Source organism: Scleropages formosus, chromosome 1, assembly GCF_900964775.1.
Source record: "Scleropages formosus chromosome 1, fSclFor1.1, whole genome shotgun sequence".
Classification (NCBI taxonomy): Eukaryota; Metazoa; Chordata; class Actinopteri; order Osteoglossiformes; family Osteoglossidae; genus Scleropages; species Scleropages formosus.
This window is the reverse complement of record NC_041806.1, coordinates 12413550-12440135: the sequence shown is the minus strand read 5'-3', so window position 1 is coordinate 12440135 and position 26586 is coordinate 12413550. Positions and strand designations below refer to the sequence as shown.

At 41.5% G+C, this 26586-nt stretch overlaps 1 protein-coding gene across 2 annotated transcripts in view; it reads right to left on the bottom strand.

Moving 5' to 3' along the window:
• mapkapk5 (MAPK activated protein kinase 5) overlaps window positions 1-15729 on the bottom strand; it is a 31515-nt gene extending 15786 nt beyond the window's left edge. The window contains exons 1-5 of one of the 2 annotated variants that reach the window (XM_018752959.2): window positions 15094-15729; window positions 13498-13571; window positions 3927-4002; window positions 3185-3282; window positions 2737-2845 (exon numbers count right to left, since the gene is read on the bottom strand). In XM_018752959.2, coding sequence (XP_018608475.1) covers window positions 2737-2845; window positions 3185-3282; window positions 3927-4002; window positions 13498-13571; window positions 15094-15129 — 393 coding nt within the window. In that variant the 5' untranslated portion in view covers window positions 15130-15729. Of the gene's footprint in view, window positions 1-2736; window positions 2846-3184; window positions 3283-3926; window positions 4003-13497; window positions 13572-15093 lie in introns of those variants that run through there. The other variant, XM_018752960.2, reaches the window with a different exon arrangement.
• Window positions 15730-26586: the final 10857 nt, after the last annotated feature.

Here is a 26586-nt window from a genome sequence, read left to right as displayed (position 1 = left end):
GTGAGTCTTGTTGTTGCCCCCATCTGCTGATAAGGTGTGTTGGTTGCTTTGTTGGTGGCTAACGTAACGTCGCCGGGATGGCACCGCGGGTATGGAGGGGGGGTAGGTCTGGGATGCCAGATCTTGCCGTTGAGCCTTCTGGAGGTATCGTAGGCTCAATTCAATGAAACATCAACGAAGGAAGGCGCCCACTTGACAACCCCAGCAAAGTGCTTGTGGTGGCTCCTGGTGAGGAGGGTGGTGCCTGTCCATGACGTGGGTTGATTTTTTAGGGGGAGCTGTATTGGGGTGGGGTGAGGGGCAGGTAGGGTTTTGGGAGGGATGGAATATTGGTGGCGTGGTTGGTTTGTGTCCAGTCCCCTTGATTTTGGCACGAGGGGTTGAACATCTTTCCTTGTGTATTATTGTACTTGTCAGTCAACCTTATTCCTCTTTCCTTGTTCAATTCAGCAAATCTCCTAGTAGATTTAGCCATCACCCATGACAAAAGAAGATTTCATGGGTGATTTTACTGTTCATGTAGATAAAAAGTAAGACACCAGACCAGTAAATCTATAAAAGATTTGGGGGAACCTAGAACAAACAGCAACAGAAAGTTCTCCTTGTTTCTTGTTCTATGGCTCATGCTTGAAGGTGGACAAAGACTATCGTCTATAGCACAGTTTAGCAGTATCGACTGTGAAAACGATACTGCATGTATAAAAGAGGATGTGATAGGAACAGCTATCATAAAAAACAACAGAGAAACGTCAAGGTGCAATAACTGAGATGGAAAAATGATAAATTATGTAACAACAGCACCCTCTTGTGTGCCAGCATAATACCAGATAAAGTAAGCACGCATAGTACTATATTGTACGTGTCCCATATGCAGCGCGCACACACACACACACACACACACACAATTTTCTGAACCGCTTGTCCCATGCGGCGTCACGGGGAACCGGAGCCTACCCAGCAACACAGGGCGTAAGGCCGGAAGGGGAGGGGACACACCCAGGACGGGACGCCAGTCTGTCGCAAGGCACCCCAAGCGGGACTCGAACCCCAGACCCACTGTAGAGCAGGACCCGGTCCAACCCACTGCACCACCACGCCCCCCCACCCCGTATGCAGTGTTTAATTGAATTTATGCTTATAGAAATGTAAAAATTTATTTCATTGACTAGATCTATATCTTATTACAGTATTTAATATGTCTGATATTTACTAGAGAATTATATTGTGTAATTATTTTTATACCAGTGTTTATAACAAATGTGAAGGAAAGGAGAAGACTTGGCTCTGTGATCAAGGAGGGTGGGGTGATCAGACACGTAAATTTTGACTTACGTAAGGGGTTGAAAAACGGTCTATTTGCCTAAGTCGAGGGGTGTCTGTACTGTCTAATTCGGGCACTGTGAAAGAGAGCTCAAGATCTAGTCTCGCTATCTCCAAATCTACTATGCCGTCTGTGGACTGCTTAAGTAATTCTAATCTAGTTACCAGAGAGGACGTTACGGCCCTAATCCGTGCTATGAAAACTACCTGTTGTCCTCTATACTAAAACAGCACCAAATCATGTCCAATCAATTGAATTTACCACAGGTGGGCTCAAAACAAGGTGTAGAAACATTTCAAAGATAATCCACAGAAATGGGGTGCACCTGAGCTAAATTTCAAGTGCCATAGCAAATGGTCTGAATACTTATGTCAATGTGACATTGCAGTTTTTAACATGTATTAAATTTACAAAAACTTCTAAAATCTTGCTCTTGCTTCATTATAGGACATTGAGTGTAGATTGATGAGGGAAAACTGAATTTAAACAATTTTAGCATAAGGCTGCAACATCAAAAAAGTGAAGGGGTCTGAATACTTTCTGAATGCACTGTAGCTTTGAAAAGTCACTGTTGCCTCAACCAACATAATATATCTGAAAAATTTTAGTGTGGTTTCGGTCTTGGTCCAAGCAGGGAAACAGCATTAACCCATGTTGTAAATGACATCTTGATCACATCTGATGCTGGAAATACCTCAGTTATTATGTTGTTGGATATAAGAGGAGCATTTTATGTTAACCAGAAACTATCAGCTCATAAAAATATCAGATACTGCTCTTCAGTGGTTCCGTTTGTACAGAAGTCCAATGACAGCGATCCTTCATTCCATCAATTATGGTCTTCCACAAGGTGCAATGCTGAGTCCATTACTGTTTTTTTTTTCTACACTCTGCCACTGTGGGATCATATTTAAAAAATTAGCTTTCATTGTAACGTTGATGATAGTCAAATCTATGTTACTGTAAATCAAATGAGCCTTTGCCTCCTTTGTCTTTAGCTAATTGCTAAACTGAATTACAGGTGATCCCCGTTTTTACGATGGGATTACATTCCCTGAAACGACTGAAATACTTTCATTGACTACAGCTGCGTCGTGACTGATTTACTTGTCTTTTTGTATTAGACACATCCACAAAGGTCCTCTTGTCACAGCAGCAGAATGCCTGGGAGGGGTGGGTGGTCACTGGTACTTGAACCTCAAGAGTTTTTTGATGAGGATGTTTTTTTGTTTTACTCTCCTCCACTGCCAGCTTCCTTACTTTATACTTAACTAAATCTGTTGTTATTCTTGACCATTTACAGAAACCTTATTCAGTGCTTTATCTCTTGTAGTGCTCCACAAAAAAAAAAAAAAAAACAGAACTGAACTGTAAAACAACTTGTCTAAAATAGCTTTGCCACCCCCTACCCCTACCTGCTTGGTGACTTGGCTGGCCATCTTCTCAGTAAAATGACGATGTTGACTAATTCGGTGGAACAACTCACCCCCTTCCATCATCTCCATAACGATCAACAACCTTGCTCTAGGAGCATAAAATGGGAAGGACAAGGACATCAGGCTAAGTTACTGAGGTCAAGTTTTCACTTGACAAATATGTTGATGTAAAGGCTGTCAATGAGTCAACATTGCTGTATATATGTGATACTGTGAAATTAAATGACCACACAATTCCTTGGTTCAGCTTTGTAATTTGTGCATTACTATTACCATATGTGCATTATTAAATATCTTCAGTAATGCTAACAGTACTAACAATAGCACAGTACAGTTCCTGCATCTAGAAATTTTTATCTCAAGGCTACAACAACATGCAAAAACAACACCCCTACTGTAGGACATCCTTGATGCGTTAGACCTTTACCTGGGACTAGATTCATGTGGGAACTGCACACTGTTGGCATACACCTCCAAAATCTGGACAATGTTGGGGTGTTGTGCGCACATCATATGGAGTCGAACCTGCCAAAGACAGTGGTGTTACAGGAAGACCAGTGGCAAGTGTGAGTGTATTAATGCAGTGGTGCTCAAACCTTTTCCCGAGGTACCATTAAATTTATAAGTTATACATTTCATGCATCCCTCCCCTCAGCACAAGGGCAAAATGATAACAAATATAAAATGTTTAAATATAATAATATATATATATATATATATTGAAAGTGGTTAAAATCACAATTTAGTGTTCATTTTCTTTTTGACAGACAGAGAGCCGTATTCAGCCTGGTGCCATTAGCCTTAGGCATCACTTGTTTTAACTTTTTAGCTAGTTATGTCAGACATCCCAAGATCCCCAATCCCCATCCCATTAATATGGACCACTGGTAGGAATCAGGTAGGAGACATGATTTGGGATGTTTACCCTCACGAATCCTTTTTGAAAATAAACATTTAGAACAGATTCAAAACATTTCTGATTATGTTTTTCCCCACTTCTCAAATGAAGTCGGCCAACTGACCTCCCCTCCCTCGGTAAGCCTGGTGACCTATGGGGGTCGCAAACCCCCAGGTTAGAAAATCATGTATTAATGAATGTAAGAAAATTTCAACACATGTACACTCACAGACAAGGCTTAAAGACCTGTAAGTGTACTGTTATGTCCTACCTCATTGCGAGCCTTGGGCCTGTCGATAAGGATCTTTAAGGCAAATCTGTCCTGTGTAGATTTCTTCACACACACCCTGTGTAGAAACACAAAGTTCCCTAGATGACACTGATCTGTTTAAGACCTGTGGGTACTGCAGGTTAAAATCTAATTGTATGAAAGATAACTGGAGTCTAATTTATGAATAATCTGAAACAGTACATTTGTTGTTGCAAAGCCAGGATTCCTAAATTGTACTGTACAATTACCAGTATTTAACAGTTATAAGTGACATATTCGTGAATATTATAACAAAGCAGTTCAAGTGAAGTACTTAGTTCAAAGGTACTATAGCAGGGCCTCTCCCTGAACTTAAGCCCACAACTTCTGTGTTGAAGCTGAAGAACTAAACATTCGATTATGTACAACAGTACTTAATTTGCACAGATGTTCTTTTCAGCAAAACTTTCTTTAGAAAACTATACTTTCTTCTATTCACCACAGAACAGTCTGAAAAAGTAAGCAGATATTCCTGCCATAACTTTTCCTTCAACCATAAAGTTTCTATTGTTAACCAAATACCACTTGTGACCCAAACCTCAACACACACAGCAAGCCGGAGCCTACCCGGTAACACAGGGTGCAAGGCTGGGGGTGGGGGTGGGGGGGACGCCAGTCTGCTGCAAAGGATCCCAAGCAGGGCTCCAACCCCAGACCCGTCACACAGTGGGCAATGGTCAAACCCACTGCGCCACCATGCCCCCCCCTTTCCAAACCTCAAGTTAAAATATAATAAAACATTCTGTAAAAACACACCTCCACCAAAAACACTTTGAAAGACAACCTGGGGTTGGGTGTTTTGCAAGACTTTTAGCCAAATGTGCGGTGAAGACAAGGGAATTAAGGATTTCTGGTGGAGAGAGTGGGAGAAGTAATGTGTATTTACATGCATGTGTGAGTGTGTCTAAATAAGAAAAATCAACATTTCATACCCTGAACCACTGACTGTTACAGTCCATCTCATCTGAAAAAAGAAATAAGCCATAGACCATAAAGATCATCTTAAAACGGGAATGCTTAAAACAAAAAAGAATGCTGCCCATAGTACCTTCTGAGTAGAGAACAGACAGACTTGTTATTATTGTTATAATAATAATAATAATAATCACCGCAAAGGTGTTGTTTGACTCTGGTTGTATGTTTCTTTAAACAAAAACCACAATTTTTTTGCTACAAATCTAAATTCCAACTAGATGCAAGTCATTTAAGTTTCAGGTCAATCTGGGCGATAAGAATGTATTCTAACGTAGGTATGGCGTTACATGCTGTCAAAATCAAAAAACAAAATATTGCATGTATTCTAAATGCTGTGAGTGTGTTAGTGTGTGAGTGTCACAGAGTGTGTTTCACTCATGTATGGATGAGTGACCGATTGTAAGTAGTGTGTCTAGCAGTGTAAGTCACCTTGGTGAATAAGGTGTGTGGGCTGATAACACTACATAGAGTTCAATGGAAGTCGCTTTGGAAAAAAGCATCTTCTAAATAAATAAATGTAAATGCTGTTACAAGTAAACAGCAATACACTCTATGGTTTATAGCCCTTGTGCAACAATGTGTAGATTTCTAATGTTGTACATTTCTCACATACTTTAAAAAAAAAAAAAAAAAAAAAAAGTTTAAAATACAGCAGGTGCAATTTTGCAATCAACAGCAATCCTATATCTCAAGTCTGAATCCTCGAAAACCCAGAAAACACATTTACTTGTGCACTTTGACATCTACTGTTGTTCCTATTGCTATCATTTCACTGCTTAGCTAATGCTTTTATTCAAAGTGACTGCTATGCAGCAGAGTTCTCCTACATTTACATTTATGCATTTAGCAGATGATCTTCTCAAAGCAACATACATCTCAAAAGTGCATCCCACAACAGATAGAAGGCTTAGAAACAAGCAAGCAATTTCTGAAGCACAGTTTGTTTGATACAGCCATTTTCAGAGTATACATTCCACTATCTACCCAGTAAAGTGACACAAGACAAAAATGATTTGTATTTCTATCTGGTTTTCTCCCTTGCCACGGTACTGAAACGACTCTGATCAGAGTCACCAACCATGTCCTCTTCATCATCATCATTGATCCAACAGTGTTTATGTTCTTGCATCTTACAACAGCCTTTGACAAAGCAGATCAAAATAGCCTTCTACAACGGTTGGAGACATGTTTGAGCCCATCTAGGATTTTTCCCAACTGGTTTGAACTGGACATCACTAAAAAGTTTAATACATATATGTTGGTATAAACTTCAACACCATTCTCATTATCGCCTTTTTTTAATTGGTTATATGAACAACACAGGGTCACAACAGCATATAGACAGATATAGTACACCAAAAAATTGCAAATATGTCCATATACATAGACTGAAGAAGGCTCAGGGTCAAAAGGTTACAATTTATCACAGGTATGATCAAAGGTGTTCACATATTCCAGACTTCATTACAGTTGTCATGCAAATCAAATGTTCTTAAAGTGGGGGAAATTTAATATTCAGTCATGTCAAGTCAATATTCAGTCATGACATTCAGTCATATTTACAATGTAAAGTTATGATGTAGACTACAGTATTAAAGTGCATTTCTTTGCCAAATATGTACATCCTATGAAGACTCACTAAAGTGAGGTAGATTCTGGGAATGAGCTTGAAGTTTTGTTCCTTGATGGTGATGGAGGTGCACGCATGGAAGACTTTAGCACATATAGTTGACAATTCATGATATCTAAAAGGTAAGTCCAAGTCCTGCTCCCAGGTCTCACTTAGTTTGTCAAAAAGGCATGTACCAGCACTTGAGAAAATTGTACATAATGCATAAATCATACTCCTGGAATTGTTTGGTGTAATGGCCTGTTTCTCACCTTTTGTTAATTCTGTCCATAAAGTGTTGTCCTCTTCCAGGGCAGCAATAGAATGACATAATTTTAGATATTTCATAGAAGTCCACATTCGGTAGGTTGAAATTATTTCTTAAAAGGTAGAAGTTCACCAGTGATTCATCTGTAAATAAAGATGATATATCTAACACTCCTGTAGACAGCCATTTCTGGAGCTCAATTTGGCAAATAGTTGGAGTCAGATCTGGGTTGAGAGCATTAGAGACCATAGTGATAAACAATTCAGGATCCCCGGGTGTCTCAAAATCTTTCCAAAGACAGTGGTACAATACACCAAAATTTTAGATAAAGATGGGATCTTATGAAATTTTTAAATGAAAGTTAGAAATCTTAGTCTCAGGTGGCATGAAGTTGACTCCATACCTATCCACAGCAAATCTGGTCAAGCCTGGAACCAATGCAATAGTCATTTGTTTAATTTGTACAGCCCAACTGTAAAACCTCATATTTGGTACAGAAGCACCAACCTTGTCTTTCGGTTGACAAAGGCTGGATGGCTTAAATCTGTCCAACAGAAAGCCATTTGTGTTAATTTGTGCTGAAGGGTTTGAGTATAAGAGCTTGATTAGGTTAATAGTTACTACCCATCTTAAGTCTGTTCAAGACAGCAAATAAACTCCATTCTACTTCGTCAAATGCTTTTTTTTTAGCATCAAGAGAGATTATTACAGGAGGTTTTTCCCTTTCCAGGGCCCTCTATGAGTATATCATTAATGACTGTCATTAATAAAAGGTACAATTTGTGCCAGAATTTCTATAGAATTCAACAGAAGATAAGGATGCCCCCTGGGCGCCTCCCTTTGGAGGTATACCAGGCACGGCCAACTGGGATGAGGCCTTGAGGTTGGCCCAGGACCTGCTGGAGGGATTATATCTCACAGTCGGCCTGGGAACGGCTGGGGATCCCCCAGGCTGAGCTGGAGGAAGTTGCGGGGGACAGGGGTAGCTGGGCCTCTCTGCTCTCCCTGTTGCCATCACGAACCCTACTAGGACAAGCGGGAAAGAAAATGGATGGATGGATGTCCCAGATTCCAGATTTATTACTGAATGGTGTGTCTAGGAAAGTACAGTCCTTATCTGAGACACTAGGCAGTGATAAACTTTCTAAATATGATTTATTTCATCCATTGCACCTTGCTCCCGAGGGAAGTAAAGGGATCCATAATATTTTTTTTTAATGGCTATTAATCACCAATGGGCCATATTTAACTAAACCTGAAGGTGTCTAGTTATAGCCTTAATCTACTTCTTATTCTGTTTGAATTTTAGTTTGAGAAGATGATTAGGTTTATTCCCAAATTCACAGTAACCCTGTTTTGTAAAGAGCTGAAGCTTTTTAATATGATTTGCATAAATTAGCTGGTATTTGGCCTTTGCCTTAGTTAATCAGTTCCAATTCTCCTAGGTTAGTGATTGTTTATGTTCTTGCTCTAGGCACTCCACTTTTAATTCTAATATTTGTTATTAATATGTTCATTCTCTCATAGGTATTTCTGGTAGGAGGCTTAATAAATCAGATCCCATAGTGCAACTTTAAAACCATGCCATACAGTAGCAGCTTCTCATTTTAGCAACACAGGTCTATGTTTTTTTTTTAAATCTCTCTACAGAAAGGTTTGTAATCTAAAAGAGTGGAGTTCAAATGCAATAGCTCAAGGGTCAGTGCTGGGTCACAACTCTTCTCATTATCTACAGTATCGCTAAAAAGTCAGTTTTATTGTACAAAGCTGAATTAATATCGATTCAATTAGGCTTTTTTGACACTAACTAGCAGAAAAATACTATTTCAAAGTGAAAACACATTTCTACAAATCAATTTTGGACTAATTACAAATATAAAACCAGAAACATCTTATATTATAAATTATCACCATTTGAAATCAATATTCAGAGGAAGTACCTCTAGCAGCAATTATAGCCTTAAGTGTATTTGAATAACTCTCAGCTTTGCAAATAACTTTTTGTACTTTTTGCAAATTCCTCTTAAACTTTTTTAGTCCTGTCAAACCCGGTGGGGACGATGAGTGACAATTTTCAAATCCTGCCACAAATTTTCAATTGTACTGAAGTCAGGGCTCTGACTTGGTCACTCCAGCACACTGACATTTTTGTTTTTAAGTCATAACTGTATAGCTTTGGCACTGCATTTGAGGTTGCTGCCCTGCTAGAAAACAAATGTACCAAGTTGAAGTTATCTTGTAGACTGAAGCAGGACTTAACTGTACTTTACTGTATGTATTTAACCCTTTATTGTAATCAGCCTTCCAAGATGAACTGCATAAAACTGAACAACATGACCCTGGCACCATGCTTTATAGCAGAGAGGATGTGTTTCTGATGACATGCAGTGCTTGCATTGCGCCAAACATAGCATTTGGCCTGAAGGCTAAAAAACTAAATTTTTATCTCATTAGACCACAGAACCTTTTTTCTCCCACTTTGTTTCAGAGGTTTCCAGATGCCTTCTGGCAAACACTAGAACAGATGTCCATGACTTTTCCCCGCAACAATAAATTGTTGCCAGTTTCCCATAAAGCTGAAACAGGGCAAGCAGATGGACAACTGCTGCAGCCACTTTCACCTCAGCCACTGAAGGCTGTAACTCCTTCGTAGTTAATGCCTCGGTGGCCTCCCTGACTAGTGCCCTTCATAGAAAATGAAAACAGGTACACAAAAAAGTAGCAGGCAATGAAGTATTAATGTACAACAGTTTCACGCACGTCCTCCTGAACAATTCTGTGTCCTGTAGTGTGGAGTGGGCGTGACTCTGTTGATTGATTAATAGCGTCTGGTTGGTTGTTTTGGTCGCCACTGTTGGAGTAGTTTCAATTTCGATTAGGAATCTCAGCTGATAAGAACTGGCCCGGTTTAAATAGCAGCTGGTGACCTGTAGTGGCAGCCTCTTGGTGCAAGGACAAGGGAATCTACTTATGGGAGTCCACCGGCACCCTGTTCCACAAGGGATCATGCGGCAAACGTCGACTATCAAAGTTGTCTATGGCAACTAAGCTGTGCGCCGTCGTCCCCATCGAACACCTGGACGCTCTTGCTGCTACAGCAACCTGATTTGTCCTCGCCTGTCAAACCCTCCATCCTGCATTAATTTCTCCATGGGACTCTGGAACTGCCAGTCTGCTGTGAGAAAGGCTGACTTCATACCACCCTACGCCTCCCATCTCTCACTGGACTTCCTGGCCCTAACTGAAACTTGGATCACCCCAGACAACTAAGCCACACCTGCAGTTCTCTCCACTAACTACTCCTTCTCTCACACCCCTCGTCCGGCAGAGGTGGAAGCACAGGCCTGCTCATCTCTCTGCATGTGGTAATAATCTATTCTTCCCATTCACCTGCATGATCTGTCCGCCTTTGAATGGCATGCTGTCTCTATCACTGCCCCAATCACTCTTGTTGTGGTTGTTCTTTATCACTCTTCTGGCCCTCTCAGCTGCTTCTTGGATGACCTTGACATCTTGTTGAGCTCTCTGCCAGGGGACAATGCTCCATTGATTCTCCTGGGTCACTTCCACCTGCATGTTGACGACATTCATGCAAGCGGCCTTCTGTTGCTTCTACAGTCCTTCGATCTCTCCTTGTCCCAATCCCTATTACTCAGAAAGCAGGCAGTTGTCTTGACCTTGTATTTCCCGCAACTGTGGCTGTCCCGTCCAATCTGTTACTCCGCTGCATGTCTCTGATCACTTCATTTCCTTTCAACCCTGCCTCACCACTAATTCCTTGCCTCTTTCTGCACCCGTTGTCACCTTCCACCGCAATTTAAAATCTCTCTCACCTTCCTGCTACGCTGTCCACTCTCCCTTCTGCTGCATAATTCTCGGATCTATCAACAGATGATGCAACAAACATTTTCCTCTCTGCCCTATCTTCCTTTGACTCTCTCTGTTCACTGTCTTCTAGACCAGCATGCCCCAGTGCCACCCCATGGCTGACTGATACGTTATGAGCTAACAGGACCAAACTCCGGGTTGCAGAGCAAAGATAGCGTAAATCCAAAACTTGGTCAGACCTGGATGCCTACCAGTCACTCTTAGCTACTTTTCACTCTGTTGTCTCTTCAGCCAAAATGTCCTTCTACCACAACAAAATACAGTCTCCATCTAAAAACCCACAAAGACTCTTTGCCACCTTCTCATCCCTTCTGTGTCCTCTGCCACCTCCTCCTCCCTCTTCTCTCATTGCTGATGACTTTGCTTTGTTTTCAGAGACAAAGTCAAATTCTCAGCATCACCCTGCCCGGTTCACGCTGGACCTCCCTGCAAAGCTATCCTCTCCAAATTCAAGCTGCTCTCCGAATCTGAAGTTGCTGACCTCCTAATATTGCGCAGAGCCACCACCTGCTCGCTTGATCCGATCCCATCGTCACTCCTACAGAACATTTCCCGGCAACCCTCCACCTTCATCTCTAACATCAACACCTCGCTCTCCGCTGGCTGTTTCTCAGTTGCCTTCAAAACTGCTCTCATTTCATCTCTGTTAAAGAAACCCTCCCTGGATCCCAATTCGGTCAGAAACTACACACCAGTCTCTCTCCTCTCCTTCCTGTCTAAAACTCTAGAGCGGGCGGCCTGTGATCAACTGTCTGATTTCCTCACCCGGAACCATCTCCTCGATGGATATCAGTTTCAAAGTTGGTCACTCCACTAAGACGGCCCTGCTGGTGGTGTCTCATGCTCTCCAATCTGCTAGAGCTGCCTCCCTCTCCTCAGTCCTCATCCTCCTCAATCTGTCTGCAGCATACGACACCATCAACCACCGGATTCTACTCTCCTCTCTTAGTCAGCTTGGGATCAAAGAAGCGGCACTAAGATGGTTTGAGTCCTACCTATCTGACAGATCCTATCAAGTGGTCTGGCAGAGCTCTTGTTATTCTCCTCTGACTCTCTCAACCAGTGTCCCGCAGGGCTCGGTACTGGGTCCTCTGCTCTTCTTGATCTACACCTCCTCCCTCGGCCGGTCATAGCATCCCATGGATTCAAATACCACTGCTATGCTGATGATACCCAGCTCTTCCTCTCCTTTCCACCTGGTGCATCAGACGTTTCCGCACACATTGCTGCCTGCCTGTCGGACATCTCCGCATGGATGTCTGATCACCACCTGCAACTCAACCTCACCAAAACAGATTCTTCACCTCCCAGCTGGCCTGTCCTCCTGTCACGATCTCTCGATCAAACTGGACAACTCGCTCATTTTGCCTATCTCCTCAGCTGAGAGTCCAGGAGTAACAACTGACTCAAGTCTGTCTTTCTATCAGCACATCGAAGCTACAACCCAGTCCTGCAGATACATCTTGCATAATATTCTTAGGATCCGTCCCTACCTCACTACTGACTCTGCCCAACTACTTGTCCAGGTCATGGTGACTTCCCGTCTGGACTACTGCAACTCTCTCCTGTGTGGCCTTCTTGCTACTGCCACCAAACCTCTGCAGCTCATACAGAATGCTGCTGCACGAGTTGTTTGATTTGCCAAAGTGTTCCCATGTATCTCCTGAGCACTGGCTTCCTATAGCTGCCCGGATCAAATTCAAGACCCTGGTTATTGTCTACAAATGCATCAACAGAACCGCTCCCAGCTATTTACAAGACTTGATCAACCGTTACACTCCAGCCAGACCCCTTCACTCGTCTACTTCTGCTCGCTTGGTGGTCCTGCGCACGAAAAGTAAAGCACTGAGGTTCTCGGTTCTGGCTCCATTGTGGTGGAATGACCTTCCCCTCTCACTCAGAACTGCAGAAACTCTGTCTACATTCAAGAAGGGTTTTAAAACTCACCTTTTCCAGACCCACTTTGCCCAAGATCTCTCCAGGTCATGTATGGTGTAAATGTTCATGCACCATAACTTCATGATCATTCCCAGATAAGCCTTTAAACAGCCGCTACTCTGCACCTACTTGAGCGATGAACATCAGTGCATCAAGTGGAAAGTAACAAGCTGGGTTTTCTTAAGATTCACATGCACTGCAGCCATGTCTCTTTCTCTTAATGAAATGCACAAATTGTATTTTTGCTGAGTTGTACATTGCTTTGGAGAAATTCATTTAGCAGATGCTTAACTGTAAATGTACATGTAATGATATGAGATAAAACTAGATGAAACATCCACAATCAGGAATTTGCCATCATCCTCCAGTAATGGTGCTACTCTCACCCATGACATAGCCTTTTCAGATGTTAGACTTTTCAGAAACCACTGCCACACTGGATTGTTTTGCCAATTCTGACTACTTATCTGTTCTGAGAAAGGGGAAATGGGGTGTCTGGTCATGCTCAAGGGAAAAGGTTCAGGAGCCACTGCTGATTCCTGTTGCTCCCCAAACCTCTGCTGAGATAATCCCCAAATCCCCTCTCCTAGGAATATTCTTACACAATAAGGTGAATATACACCAGAAACATAATACAATACTCCACTGATGACATATTGCACACTGCAAGCAGAAACCATTTCAGATGAAGTGAAACTCTCATTCAATTACAACTTGAGGAGAGGAAATTCAAAAAGTACTGATGTCACAGTAATGACACACTCATACTGACTCTTCTGTTCACTTCTGGATTCATGACTGAAGAACAATTGGGGAAAGACTTAGAAATTAAAAAATGGTTGAGCCACACTCACCTGACAGGTCCACTTATACCTGCTCCTAGCTTCTGTGTCCAGTTAATGTTGTACTCCTCCAGGATGGAGCTCTCCTGCCAGATAGCACAAAAGCATCCTGCTTAATACATATCACTATACTACTAAATCACATAATTCCTGTGAGCTGAAGGTGAACCAGACTTAGTGAAGGAAAAGGACAATAAATCATCTGATAATTTAATCATTTGAGAAGTCCAAAGGCTGAATAGTCCAAACATAACTCGTAACCTGTATGCTGTAACCTGTGAAGAAGTTGTTTTATCTGTAAATTCTGGAGGACTAAACTTTACTTGCATTAGAGATTTGGGCGTTGTATTCATACTAATTATTGTTTGGCTGTCATGTTACTGCATTATCTAGATTTTGTTTCCTCCATCTGAGAAATATGGGTAAACTTATCTAGACAAGCTGGTCCATACTTTGATCTTGAGCCGAACTGATTACTGTAACGAAATCGATTACCATGCAGTGCCTACTGTAATTTATTAACAGACTGTCCACATTGGACTATGTCCATTCTCCAGTTGATTCAGAATGCTGCAGCTAGAATTGTTACAGGAACCAGGAAATATGACCATATAACTTGAATTCTTAAGGTGCTACACTGGTTTCCCGTTAAATTTAGAGCAGGCTATAAAATCTCTCAATCTACAAGGTAGTTAATGGCCTTGCTCCAAATTACCTTAGTGATATTAAGTCCTATATTTGTGAACAATGTCTATGATCCTTAGATACTGGATATTCAAAATTAATAAGATTTCAGTAGCAGAGCATGCCTTTAGCTATACAGCACCTATACTCTAAGTTTAGATGGAGCGTGGAATTATCACAGGAGCCACTGCCAGCCAACAAAGTTTGATGTACTTTGTTAGCCTAAGCTGACAGGACCAGCAACCTTGGGCTTAAGCAACAAATTCTAACTTCTTTAGACTGCAGTTCAGCCTTGATGTTTTTACTTATTTGACACATCCCCACAGCCACTGGTTAATCAGGGGATACTGATATACTGCAGAGATATTTTTTTCCCTTTGGCTGTGATTGGGAGTGTTGCCACCCAACTTACTCTTTTATTATTTACATGTATTATTATTACTGTATATTTGTAATTCACTAACCTTAGCCTAACATTACATCCTACAACCACCATAGTCACTATGATAGTGCCTACCCTGTAAAGGCAAAATTCCTATAGCAAATGTGTATGAGTGCTGTGTTTACTGGGGTACTGTGTCAGTAGTGCTCTTAGCAATATATGAAATTGAATAAGTTGTATTGCACAAGTTCTGCGTCTGTACTGGGAAGGCACCGTGCCGGTGTCAGCACTGTTGTTGGCACTGTTACATATGTCTATACTGGTAGGTACTACTCTTAGTATCGTGTGGGTGCTGTGTCGGTGGGTAAGCAGTGTGTACTGCTGCAGCCTGCTGTGTCTGTACTGGGTAGGCACTAACTGACACAGTACGTGTGCAGTGCCTCAGTACCGAGTAAAACGCCTAACTCCCGAAGTACTTACTCCTTACAGACACAGACAGTAGTTCCTGTGCAGCACCTACCAAAAACACAGCGCTCTCCTACCTTTATAAACTTGTCAACGCTGTTTTCCTCCGTCATGGCACTTCGTCGCACTCACTGTTGGGCACTTGACTTGAATAGTTAGTTTTGTCCTTCGGCCACTCACCGCAGGTTGCTGCCCAGTTTCTAGTTCTCGGGGAGAGACGCGGCTTCTCCCTATGTTTTGTGTCTATTTGTATTTATTGTTAGTCTAAAGATTTATGCTGAGTGGTCAGTGCCATGGCTGTGTGTGTAGCGCCGGACCCCCCCGGGCTCTGCAGCCGACCAGCATGAGAGAATGAGATGAGCTCGCCACAACCGTAAAGCAAGCGTGCACAAGCCGACCAGCTAGTGCGTTCGCCGGATCTGAGCTAGAGAGCCGGATTCGTCTCGAGGGGACCGGACGCGCGGACACAACGCGGAGCCACAGTCAGCGGGGGACAGAGAGAAAGGAAACCGCCCACGGGGGGATTAGCTCACATGAGCTAGATCGCCATTTCAACACAGTTTTCCTGAACTCTCTGAAAAACCGAACAACGTCTCCCACAAACAGCTCCGCTCATGTAGGATTAAGTAGAGATACATAAATACGAACGTAGTTGAAGAAGTACAGCTAGAGTAGTTAGGTCATACCCAACAGAACTGGTCTGGACTGATCTATGATGCGAATAAGTTGTCTTGTATGAGCTCGGTAGGAAAAAATGACATTTGTCTTTTCCCTTATTGAATAACTACCAAATAATTATTTCAATATATTTTTAGTTTTTCAAAACATGTTATTTCTATTCAATCGTAACTTTAGTTTTTAACCTTTCTCCTTTTCCACACTTTTAATTTCATCAGGCAGAAGGAAGACAACCGTTTTGCTGGGGCTTAGTGGATGTGAAATTTGGGTCCTTTTCGCTACGGGCATTGTGATGACCTCATTCTCGACACATATGTGGTATGACAGGAAATTAAATGTTACCCAGCGTTCCAGTTGGACTTATTGAACTAGTACAGTAATTTCATCCATGATTAAATCTACATCATACCAACTAAGATGGCTTTAGATGGAATTGAATTAAGATACCAAAATGTAATAAAGAGACGAGAATAAAATTCTAGTAGGAAACCTTTTCGGAATTCATTTTTTAGCTAAGAAGTGTAACATAATAAATAATAAGGCTTATGTTATGCCTTAAATATTATAATATTGCATGTCTATAAAGTGAAAGAAATAACAGTTTAAAATTCTCCACACCATTTCTCCTATAAAATCTTTAGTCATTAATTTGCGGATGATGGTCCATGGAAGATGTTTGTTTGTGCAGTAGACTCAGACTGCCAAGGCTAACTTTTTTAATTTCGTGTCATGATGTAGCATCTTAGTTTTTTCTGGATAGAAGCTTGTCATATGTTTAAATATGTTAGGGGCAGTCGCTCGTTATCGTTACTGTCAAATACATTGTTATGTATTATGAAAATGATGTGTTAAATATACTACTAGTCTACGCTACGGGGCAGCTGATACTGTAGTGGTTAGAGCTGCTGCCTGGACCCGATTCCAGCCTCCTGCTGTAGTACCTTTTTAGTAGGGTATTTACCCTAAATTTCTCCAGTAAAATTGCCCAGCTGTATAATGGATAAGTAGCTTCTAAGTAGCTTAACGTTGTAAATCGCTTTGGAGAAAAAGTGTCAGCTAAATGAATAAATGTAAATATATTGTAAATTCTCTAATTGTGTATGCTAATTTTTATATATATATACACAAAAATTAAGTAATTCTACTGAAAACATGTGAAACATATTTTGTATTTAAATTAATATATGTAAAACAGTTATCATGCAAGAAAAGTTAATTACTACTAAGCATAAGGTACTATTCACAGATACCCCTTAATGATGCACTAAATAAATGTAAATTTTTACATTAATGCACTAATATATGTACTATATATTTCTAGGGGGTGCGGTGGTGCAGTGGGTTGGACCACAGTCCTGCTCTCCGGTGGGTCTGGGGTTTGAGTCCTGCTTGGGGTGCCTTGCGACGGACTGGTGTCCTCTCCTGGGTGGGTCCCTTACGCCCTGTGTTGCTGGGTAGGCTCTGGTTCCCTGTGACCCCGTATGGGTCAAGTGGTTCTGAAAATGTGTGTGTACTATATTTCTATTCAGTGTTAAATATTGATAATTTTATGATACTCCTCTACTCATTTACCTTTTTCTCTTTACCAGTTTTAATTCTGGTAATTCTTTAATAGATTGTAACTCATAATTTGCAAAATATAGCTAATCCTTAATATGATTAGTCCTGATGCTGCTGCTGTGGTGTAACCCGTTTGTTTGACATTTTATATTGACATGTTAAAAAGATTTTTGATTAGTGTTGATATTATTTCTGCTTGATTGTAAATGTTCCTATTTGTGTTCTTAATTAAAAAAAAGTAAATGAAATTTTTCTGTGTTCTGAAACATAAACACATCAAGGCTAATATGAACTGCCTATAGGATTGGACAGAAACGTTGTTCAAGGAACTAAATTGAAATTATTTTTATATTAATTACACATAAGGAATTGTCTTTTGATTTTACTTGTTTTATAATCTTGTCCTGTCAAAGTTAGATTTGTTTGAAAAGTTATAGAAAGAGGACCGTGGTGTAGTGTAAATTGTCCAACAGCGCTTAATTCACAAATTAAATAATGCTAAAATGCTCATAAGTGAAATGAAGCATTTCCAATTTCAGCAATAACTAGCTTTTCTTACATTTAAGAACACTTAATTTTTTTTTAAAAAAAGTGATTTTTAATTTATTGATGTATTTAGTATAACTTTATTACAACTGATCCGCTATATGAACTTGATTGCAGCCAAAGGGGGGTAGAATAGCCAAACGCAGTACTGCAATAAAAGTACTGTTTATACTACTACTTTCAAAAAATAATTACTTGTGTGAAAGTACTCATATAAAAATGTACAAAGAATGAAAGTAAAAAAAAAAAAAACTGGTCAAAAGCTAATTAAGTTTGAAAGTTACTTTGATTCAAAACGAAGCTTTTTTAATGTTATGAACCAGTAGGGGGTGGCTTTTGCCTTTGGCTGCAGGTTCCTGGTTCAAATCTCTCCTACCATTGTAATACTCTGGAGCAGGGTACTTGCCCTAAATTTCTCTAGTAAAATTGACTATTTGTATAAATGGCTAAATAGTTTGTCACTTTGGAGAAAAGCTTTAGCATAAATGAGTAAATGTAATGTAACGTCATCAGCTGCAGTCTGAAGTTGTCTTTTCAATACATTTTCAATTAATTAAATTTGCTGTGCAAATAAAATCAGAAAATCAATTACTGTAATCAAATAAATGCATATGACTACATTCTGCTATGTATTGTTATTAACCATGATTGAGCTGCCCCCTTTGTCCAATGTGAGGACAGGTGGTAGTGTAAGGATTAGAGCTGCTGCCTTTGGAATTAAAGGTCATAGGTTTGAATTCCCACTGCCATCTGTAGTACCCTTGAGCAAAGTACTTTCCCTAAAAATGTTGCTCTAGTAAAATTACCCAGCTGAATAACTGGGTAAATAATTGTAGGTAGCGTAGAATTTTAAGTTGCTTTGAATAAAAGCAACAGCTGTATTTATAAATGTAAGGTGACTTACAATTTCCGGTTTGTATACTTAGCTGTTTACAAAGATTACAATTTACCCATTTATACAGCAGTGTAGCTTTACAATATCAATTCAGGGAAAGTGCCTTGACCAAGAGTAGTACAACAGGACCGGGAATTCAAATTCATGTCCTTTTCAATTCAGTTCAATTCAATTTATTTTTATAGACTGTTCTTCTCATACTGTGACACAGAGCGCTGAACATAGACAAAAAGGAAAAGAAAAAAATAAATCTGACAAACAGTCAAAAATAACTGTTGATTACAGACCAGTGTAACACATTATCATTGCATTTATTGAAGCTATAAGTATGCCTACTGGCCATGGAGAAAAGGACACAAAAAGCCAAGGGAGAAAAAAACCTCTGGAGGTCCAAGTGCCAGTGGCTGCCCACCCCTCCTGGGCATTCTAGATCAAACAAGAATTCTAAGTCAGTTTACAGGTAATAATAGTATTATTGTTGTATGTTGACTTGATTTCCCAGTTCACCAAGGTATGCCTCGTCTATCATGGTGGTTGGTCATCAGCTTCAGTCAGCATGGGGTGCTTGCATAACGGCCAGCCGGCCGGCTGACCACCTCAGGTCTATTGGGGATCTGCTCCCCAATATCTTCAAGACCTGATCCCTCACTACACCCCAACCGGACTACTACACTTCTCCATCTTTACCTGTTTGGTGGTCTCATGCACAAAGTCAAAGGTACAGAGGTTCTGGCTCCAATCTCTTTTGGATATGTAAAAAACTATGTGCAGCTACCTGAATAAAGTATATTAGCTTGTATGGTAGTATATGACAAATAGACTTCCTTCTGATGGTGTAATGCACTTTGTATTGTTCTCAGAAATGTACCTCACTTTGGAGTAAAGCTTCTGCCAAATGAATAAATGTATTACAAACATCAGAGTTATGAATTTTTGAAAATAGAAACATTTCCAAGGTGACTGTTTAATTTAAATTGCAAATTCTTCACCGTTCTTTTTTTTATAATTTCTTTTGCAGTGAAATGACATAACTTCATTTAGAGCCTGCATTTCAGCTTTCTGCTTTCGGCACACCCCCCCAGCTCTCCAAGAACTGCACTTGTCCAGCGTCAGTAAAAGGGCTAGCAAAATCATTCTATACCCCTCACATCCAGGCCACTTCCTCTTCGAACCTTTGTCATCTGACCAGCGCTACAGAGCACTGAGCACCAGGACAGCCAGGCACAAGAAAAGTTTCTTTCCTCAGGCCATCTACCTCGTGAACAGCTAAATCCCCCCTAGAGAGTACACCAGCGCAATACACAATGCTATTTATATTTATAATTATATCTATTTATCACATCATATCTCTTACTCACATTCCCTTGCATTTGTATAGAACATACCTGTACATACATATGTCTAGTGACTATTTTTTGTATATTGTGTAGTTTATATTTTTTATATATTTTTTATCCTTTATTCACATATTCTATCTTCTCATCTGTGTCTTGTCACTGTCATTCTGTCTGTGCTGTGGAAGTTTCTGTCACCAAGACAAACTCCTTGTATGTGTGAACATACTTGGCAATTAAGCTCGTTCTGATTCTGATTCTGATTTCCGCCACTAGTCAACAGCAAAACACACTCTGAAGAGGGGAAGCAGGGGGAAGTGTGGAGGAAAAAATGGATGTGGGAGAAGATTGTTGCAGGTGGATAACCTTTACAGACTCTACCCACCAAATTATCTGAGCTATGTGCCTGATATCCCACTTTTTATTCTAAAACTGAAAGTGAGTACATCCTGACAAACATGTTTATAAGGAATCAATCCCAAATTCATGGCCAGTAAAATTCAGTTGCAATGATATGTATAGTAGGCTACATTCTTATCGTAATACATTCTTGCCAAATCATTTTTCGGGTGAATTCTCATAAAGATGTAATTTCAATGGCAAAAATTTCTAACTTTCTAAGTTCTAGAGCCCCCAGAATTGTAATTGTAATTGCAAGCTTACATTTGTAACCTGAACATTGCAAGTTGCTTTGGAGAAAAGCATCACCTAAATGACTAAATGTAAATGTAAATTTGAATTGACAACCATTTCAGAATCAGATGAAGAATGAGTTTTATTGGCCAAATATGCTGACACACACAAGGAATTTGCCGTGGTTCTAGATGCTTCCAGTATTTACAGACAACAAACTGCTGACACAGAATTACAGAATAAATAAATATTTACAGAGTATACAAACATGAGAGTATAAATAGTAGTACGAAGTACCGCACCAAGGCGGGTGTTCGCAGTGCCATCTTGGATCTTCTGTGCTAAAATAACATCAAATCTCATGAAAATGGATCCAAAGTACTTTAATAGTTAACATTAGTTATCACAAAACAACCTAACAAGGCGGTTTTACCTTCATTAATTACTCTATAATACTGTATGGTTGTCTATCTGCTCTTTCAGCTCTTTTGCAGCTATTAGATATCATACACTTATAAAAGTGTGAGTTTCCTCCAGGTGTTCTGGTTTCCTCCCTCACTCCAAAGGCAAGTACACACACACACACACATTTTCAGAACCGCTCGTCCCATACAGGGTCACGGGGAACCGGAGCCTACCCGGTAACACAGGGCGTAAGGCCGGAAAGGGAGGGGACACACCCGGGACGGGACGCCAGTCCGTCGCAAGGCACCCCAAGCAGGACTCGAACCGCAGACCCACAGAAGAGCAGGACCCGGTCCAACCCACTGCGCCACCACACCCCCCTATCCAAAGGCAAGTATTTTAGTTTAATTGGTAACTGTAAATTAGCTGTAGCGTGTGTTTCACGTGGTTCGGCTGCTAATGTGCATAAAGCTAAAACTCATGTCTTAACCACTGAACACCACACAAACCTTATGAGATGTGTTACAATAAACTTGGACTTGTGCAAAAATTAATAAGACAATATAATGTAATGTGTGAGAGAAAATTTAATATTAGACATTAGTGCTACAAGCAAATATAAATATGCAGTATCCAGTAGGGTAGGTGCTTATGGAAAATAACTGAAAGATGCTGCACGCTGTATCAAGGAGCAGGAACTAACAAAGATAGACTGGCTGAGAAAACGGCTATGTTGATGCGCTCATACACAAGTAGACTGAAACGGCACAATGATCCAAGGTTGGAGACAAAACAGATAACGTGTTTGCGTCAAGCGCAGAAAACAGAATAAGGTTCACACACTTGGAAAATCCCCAGAAAAGAACGAGCCCAAGAAAGCGGAAAGTTACTGAAGGGGGCGTATCGGCTCAACGCAACAGGTGTATAAGTAACTGCGGTATGCTTTATTGGGTCAGACCCTCTGTACAGAGACCCTCTGCACAGAGACTCTCCTATATTAATGTGTATGTGTATTGCGCATGATTAAAGGAAATATATTCTATGCAGCTCTGATTGTCTGTGTGGCTCATTTTTATTCCACAAATGCTAAACATGTTTATAAACTATATTTTTATTACTTATTAAAAATAAAGTATAAAGCATAATGTTCAGTTTTGTAAGTCACCTGGTGTCAAATAGGTGCTGCATTGTAATCTTTGTACATTGCTTTGGAGAAGTGTTTGCTAAATTAATCAATGTCTTTCGCTGCTTAGCTGTCAGGAGGTGTTCAAATTCCAAATTTGGTGTTCATAAAAGTGGGAATGCCTTGCAAGATGTACTAATGGTATTAAATGAAACTCCTCATCAAGTCGTGACTCAAACGAGCGTATTTCAGGGTATGACTGTATATTAATACCATAGTTTTATGGTTTCTTTACCGGTATCCTTGGGAAACTGTTCCCACTATTATCGAAAGTTAAGTACAAACTTCACTGTGCCAGCTTCATCATTTCCGATTATTTGGTCTTCTGATGTTCGTTTTTTTAGTAATATAGTCTGCTATTATTTATTCCACTTATCATTAATCGATCTAGATTTTTATGTATCCAATCTGCAACATTTGGTCTAGGCCCCAAACTTTCAATTTAGAGCATTAAATTCAGGCTATATTTGAAAACTGCACCAAGAAGTTGTGTGAGAGAGACTGTGAGACACCTTGCATTGTAGGCACTAAGTGGTCTTGCTTGGGTAGGCTACTCACCTGTTTGTTCATTTAACAGAAAGTTTTCTCCTAAGTGACTTCCAATGAACAGTATGTTTTACATGGCATTTAGCTCAAGGTAACTTACAATATTAGTTGCACTATCTACAGTGAGCCATCTATACACCTGTGAAACACTAACACACTACAGACAATTTAGAGCTGCTAGTTCACTTAAAATACATCTTTGGACTGTGGCAGGAAACCAAAGTAGCCAGAGGAAACCCACACAAACACAGTGAGGACATACAAACTGACTGAGCAGGGACTGAATCCACATCCTCTTGCACAGGCCAGGTACTGTGAGACAGCCGGTGGACTATTGAGCACTACTCTCTACAACACTATATCGCCACTGTGACATATAGTTTTTCTCAAGCAGTCCAAGAACAGTCACTGAAAGTTTACTTTCTAAAACTATTATTTTTAAAATATGTTTTATATACATAGGACCCTGCAGACACAGTGAACCTTTGCAAGTATGAAGCAAATCATGAGACTTAAATAATGATTTGTTTAAACTTTGTATTAAAGAAAATTCAAATTTTCAGTATCACAATGAAAAATATTAATCACATTAATAAAGTAACAAAAAAAGTCTTTAATTTTATTCATTTCCACTTCACTAATGGGCTGTGAACCTTTTTCAAAAATCAGGTTCTTCCGATCCACTATTTCATCCAAAACCACTAATGTCATTGTTCATGATCTCTCCAGCTTGTGTATGGTGGAATTTGTTTATGCACTGTGACTTTATGATCATGCCCAGATAAGCCTTTACACAGCCGCTACTCCTATATTGTATGTACATGTTTGTGTACCTTTTCAAAAATAAAAAAAATGTAGGAAGGTGATCAGGATTAGTCTAGCCTGAGTTTTGTGCACCTACTCATGCGATGAACATCGGTGCAAAAAGTGGAAAGAAACAAACTAGGTTTACTTAAGAATGACATGTCTGCAACTATGTCTCACTTTCTCCTTACATAATGCACAAGTTGTATTTTCTCTGAGATGCACATCGCTTTGGAGAAAAGCGTCTACTAAATGAATAAATGTAAATGTTTTTGCCAAAAGCAATCTTCCTCTGTGCCACATTTAGGTTAAATTCAAGAGGAGCAGTACTAGCAACTGAAACAATGAATTCAGTAATACTGGTGATGGAGTCAGCAATTTGAAGACACCATCAATGATGTATTCACACATTGAACACACAAACTCATGATGCCCCTGAAAACTCCTCCAGATCTTAGTGAAGGCAAGTGAAAAATGAGTATGAATATTACTGTTACATACAAAGCAATGTAGTATATATTGTTTTTGGAGTGGTTTCTTGAGTGGTGACAATGTATTTTTCATTGTATTTATTAGATACCATACATATATAATGTGTTAGCCTAAGGTACCGTGGCCTGGTGTGGAGCAGAGGTGGCCAGATGGGTGGGAGTGAGACAAGATAGCAGATTTTCCCCTCACCAGCAAGGAGTCTTTATTTTAAGTATATACAACAGCACATAGTGACAAAGGTAGGGTAAATAGGAAACCAAAAACCAGGGTGTGTTACAATGGCTAAACTGCCAGCAACCTAGTCTGCAGATAGAATCCCTGGTACACCCCATACCTCAGACCAACTGCTTTTAAGTCCTGGCTGATGTGGTTTCGACTGCCAGCAGCTGGTCATCATTAACGTGTTTAGGTGAGGGCAGGTAGCTGTCCATCAATATACTTTCCACCTGCTGCTGAGGGTTCAGTACCTACCAGTTGGTGGAAGGCTGTCGTGCCATTACTCTCAGGGGTCAATGATTTGGCAGCCTCCTTGGGTGGCAACTAGCAGCATTGACTGCTGTTCTGGTGATGCTATATCCCTTCATGCATTCTCATTGTGTAATTCTGCATATAGATAACAGTAATGTTTTTTGTGTGCAGTTGTATTTATTTATTGTTTGAGTACTTGGAAATCCAAATTATTGCATACTATAGACTGTGTGTCACTGAGGTGTTCAGATGAGATTAGATTACTAGTATGGAGACTTGACTGCATCATTGTGAAGGCCTTGTGGGCCATGAGATTTGAGCACTCTCAGCCAATCTCACCAGGCCCTGGCCTCTCAGACAAGCAGGACCTACACCAACCATACTCCCCTCTCTGGTGCTGATACTGGGATCCCTCTGTCACCAAAGTCTCCAGACACATTTGCTGCTCAGTACTTCCTCTCTTCAAAATCCCCTTATGACTATTAAATCAAGGATCTTATTCACCCTGCCCGGTATGGGGTCACCGGGGCCCCACCCTGGAGCGGGGGGGCTCGCATGCGAGCGCCTGGTGACCAGGTCTATGCCCATGGGACCTGGCCGGGCTTAGCCCGAAGACAAGACGTGGAGCCGCTCTTCAGTGGGCTCACCACCTGCCGGAGGGGGCATAAGAGGCCGGTGCGTTGTGATTTGGGCGGTGGTTGGGGCCGAGCGCCCGGCCGACCCAAACCTCGGGCGCCAACTCTGGCTTTTGGGACTTGGAATGTCACCTCACTGGCGGGGAAGGAGCCTGAGCTGGTGCAGGAGGTTGAGAGATACCGTTTAGATATAGTCGGGCTCACTTCCACTCACAGCTTGGGTTCTGGAACCACTCTTCTCGACCAAGGGTGGACTCTCCACTATTCTGGCGTTGCCCAGGGTGAGAGGCGGCGGGCAGGTGTGGGCTTATTAATAGCCCCCCCAGTTCAGCCGCCATGTGTTGGAGTCTACCCCGGTGAACGAGAGGGTCGTCTCCCTGTGCCTTCGGGTCAGGGAACGGTCTCTCACTGTCGTTTGTGCTTATGCGCCTAGCGGCAGTGCAGAGTACCCGGCCTTTTTAGAGTCCCTGGGGGGCGTGCTGGAAAGCGCTCCCACTGGGGACTCTGTCGTTCTACTGGGGGACTTTAACGCCCACGTGGGCAGCGACAGTGACACCTGGAGGGGCGTGATTGGGAGGAACGACCTCCCTGATCTGAACCTGAGTGGTGAGTTGTTATTGGATTTCTGTGCTAGTCACGGTTTATGCATAACGAACACCATGTTCATGCATAAGGGTGTCCATCAGTGCACTTGGCACCAGGACACCCTAGGTCGGAGGTCGATGATCGACTTTGTAGTCGTTTCTTCTGATCTTCGGCCATATGTCTTGGACATTCGGGTGAAGAGAGGGGCTGAGCTGTCAACTGATCACCACCTGGTGGTGAGTTGGATTCGATGGCGGGGGAAAAAGCTGGACAGACCTGGCAGGCCCAAGCGCATAGTGAGGGTCTGTTGGGAATGTTTGGCGGAGGCCCCTGTCAGAGAGGTCTTCAACTCCCACCTCCGACAGAGTTTCAACCAGGTCCCGAGGGAGACTGGGGACATTGAGTCCGAATGGACTATGTTCCACAGCTCCATTGTCAGGGCGGCGGTTTGGAGCTGCAGCCATAAAGTCTCCGGCGCCTGTCACGGCGGCAATCCCCGAACACGGTGGTGGACACCGAAGGTAAGAGATGCCGTCAAGCTGAAGAAGGAGTTCTATCGGGCCTGGCTGGTTCATGGGACTCCTGAAGCAGCTTACGGGTACCGGCAAGCCAGAAGGAACGCGGCTCCGGCAGTCGCCGCGGCAAAAACTCGGGCCTGGGAGGAGTTCGGTGAGGCCATGGAGGAAGACTTTCGGTCGGCCTCAAAGAGATTCTGGCAAACCGTCCGGCGACTCAGAAGGGGGAAGCGGTGTTCCGCCAACACCGTTTACAGTGGAAGTGGTGCGCTGCTGACCTCAACTGAGGAT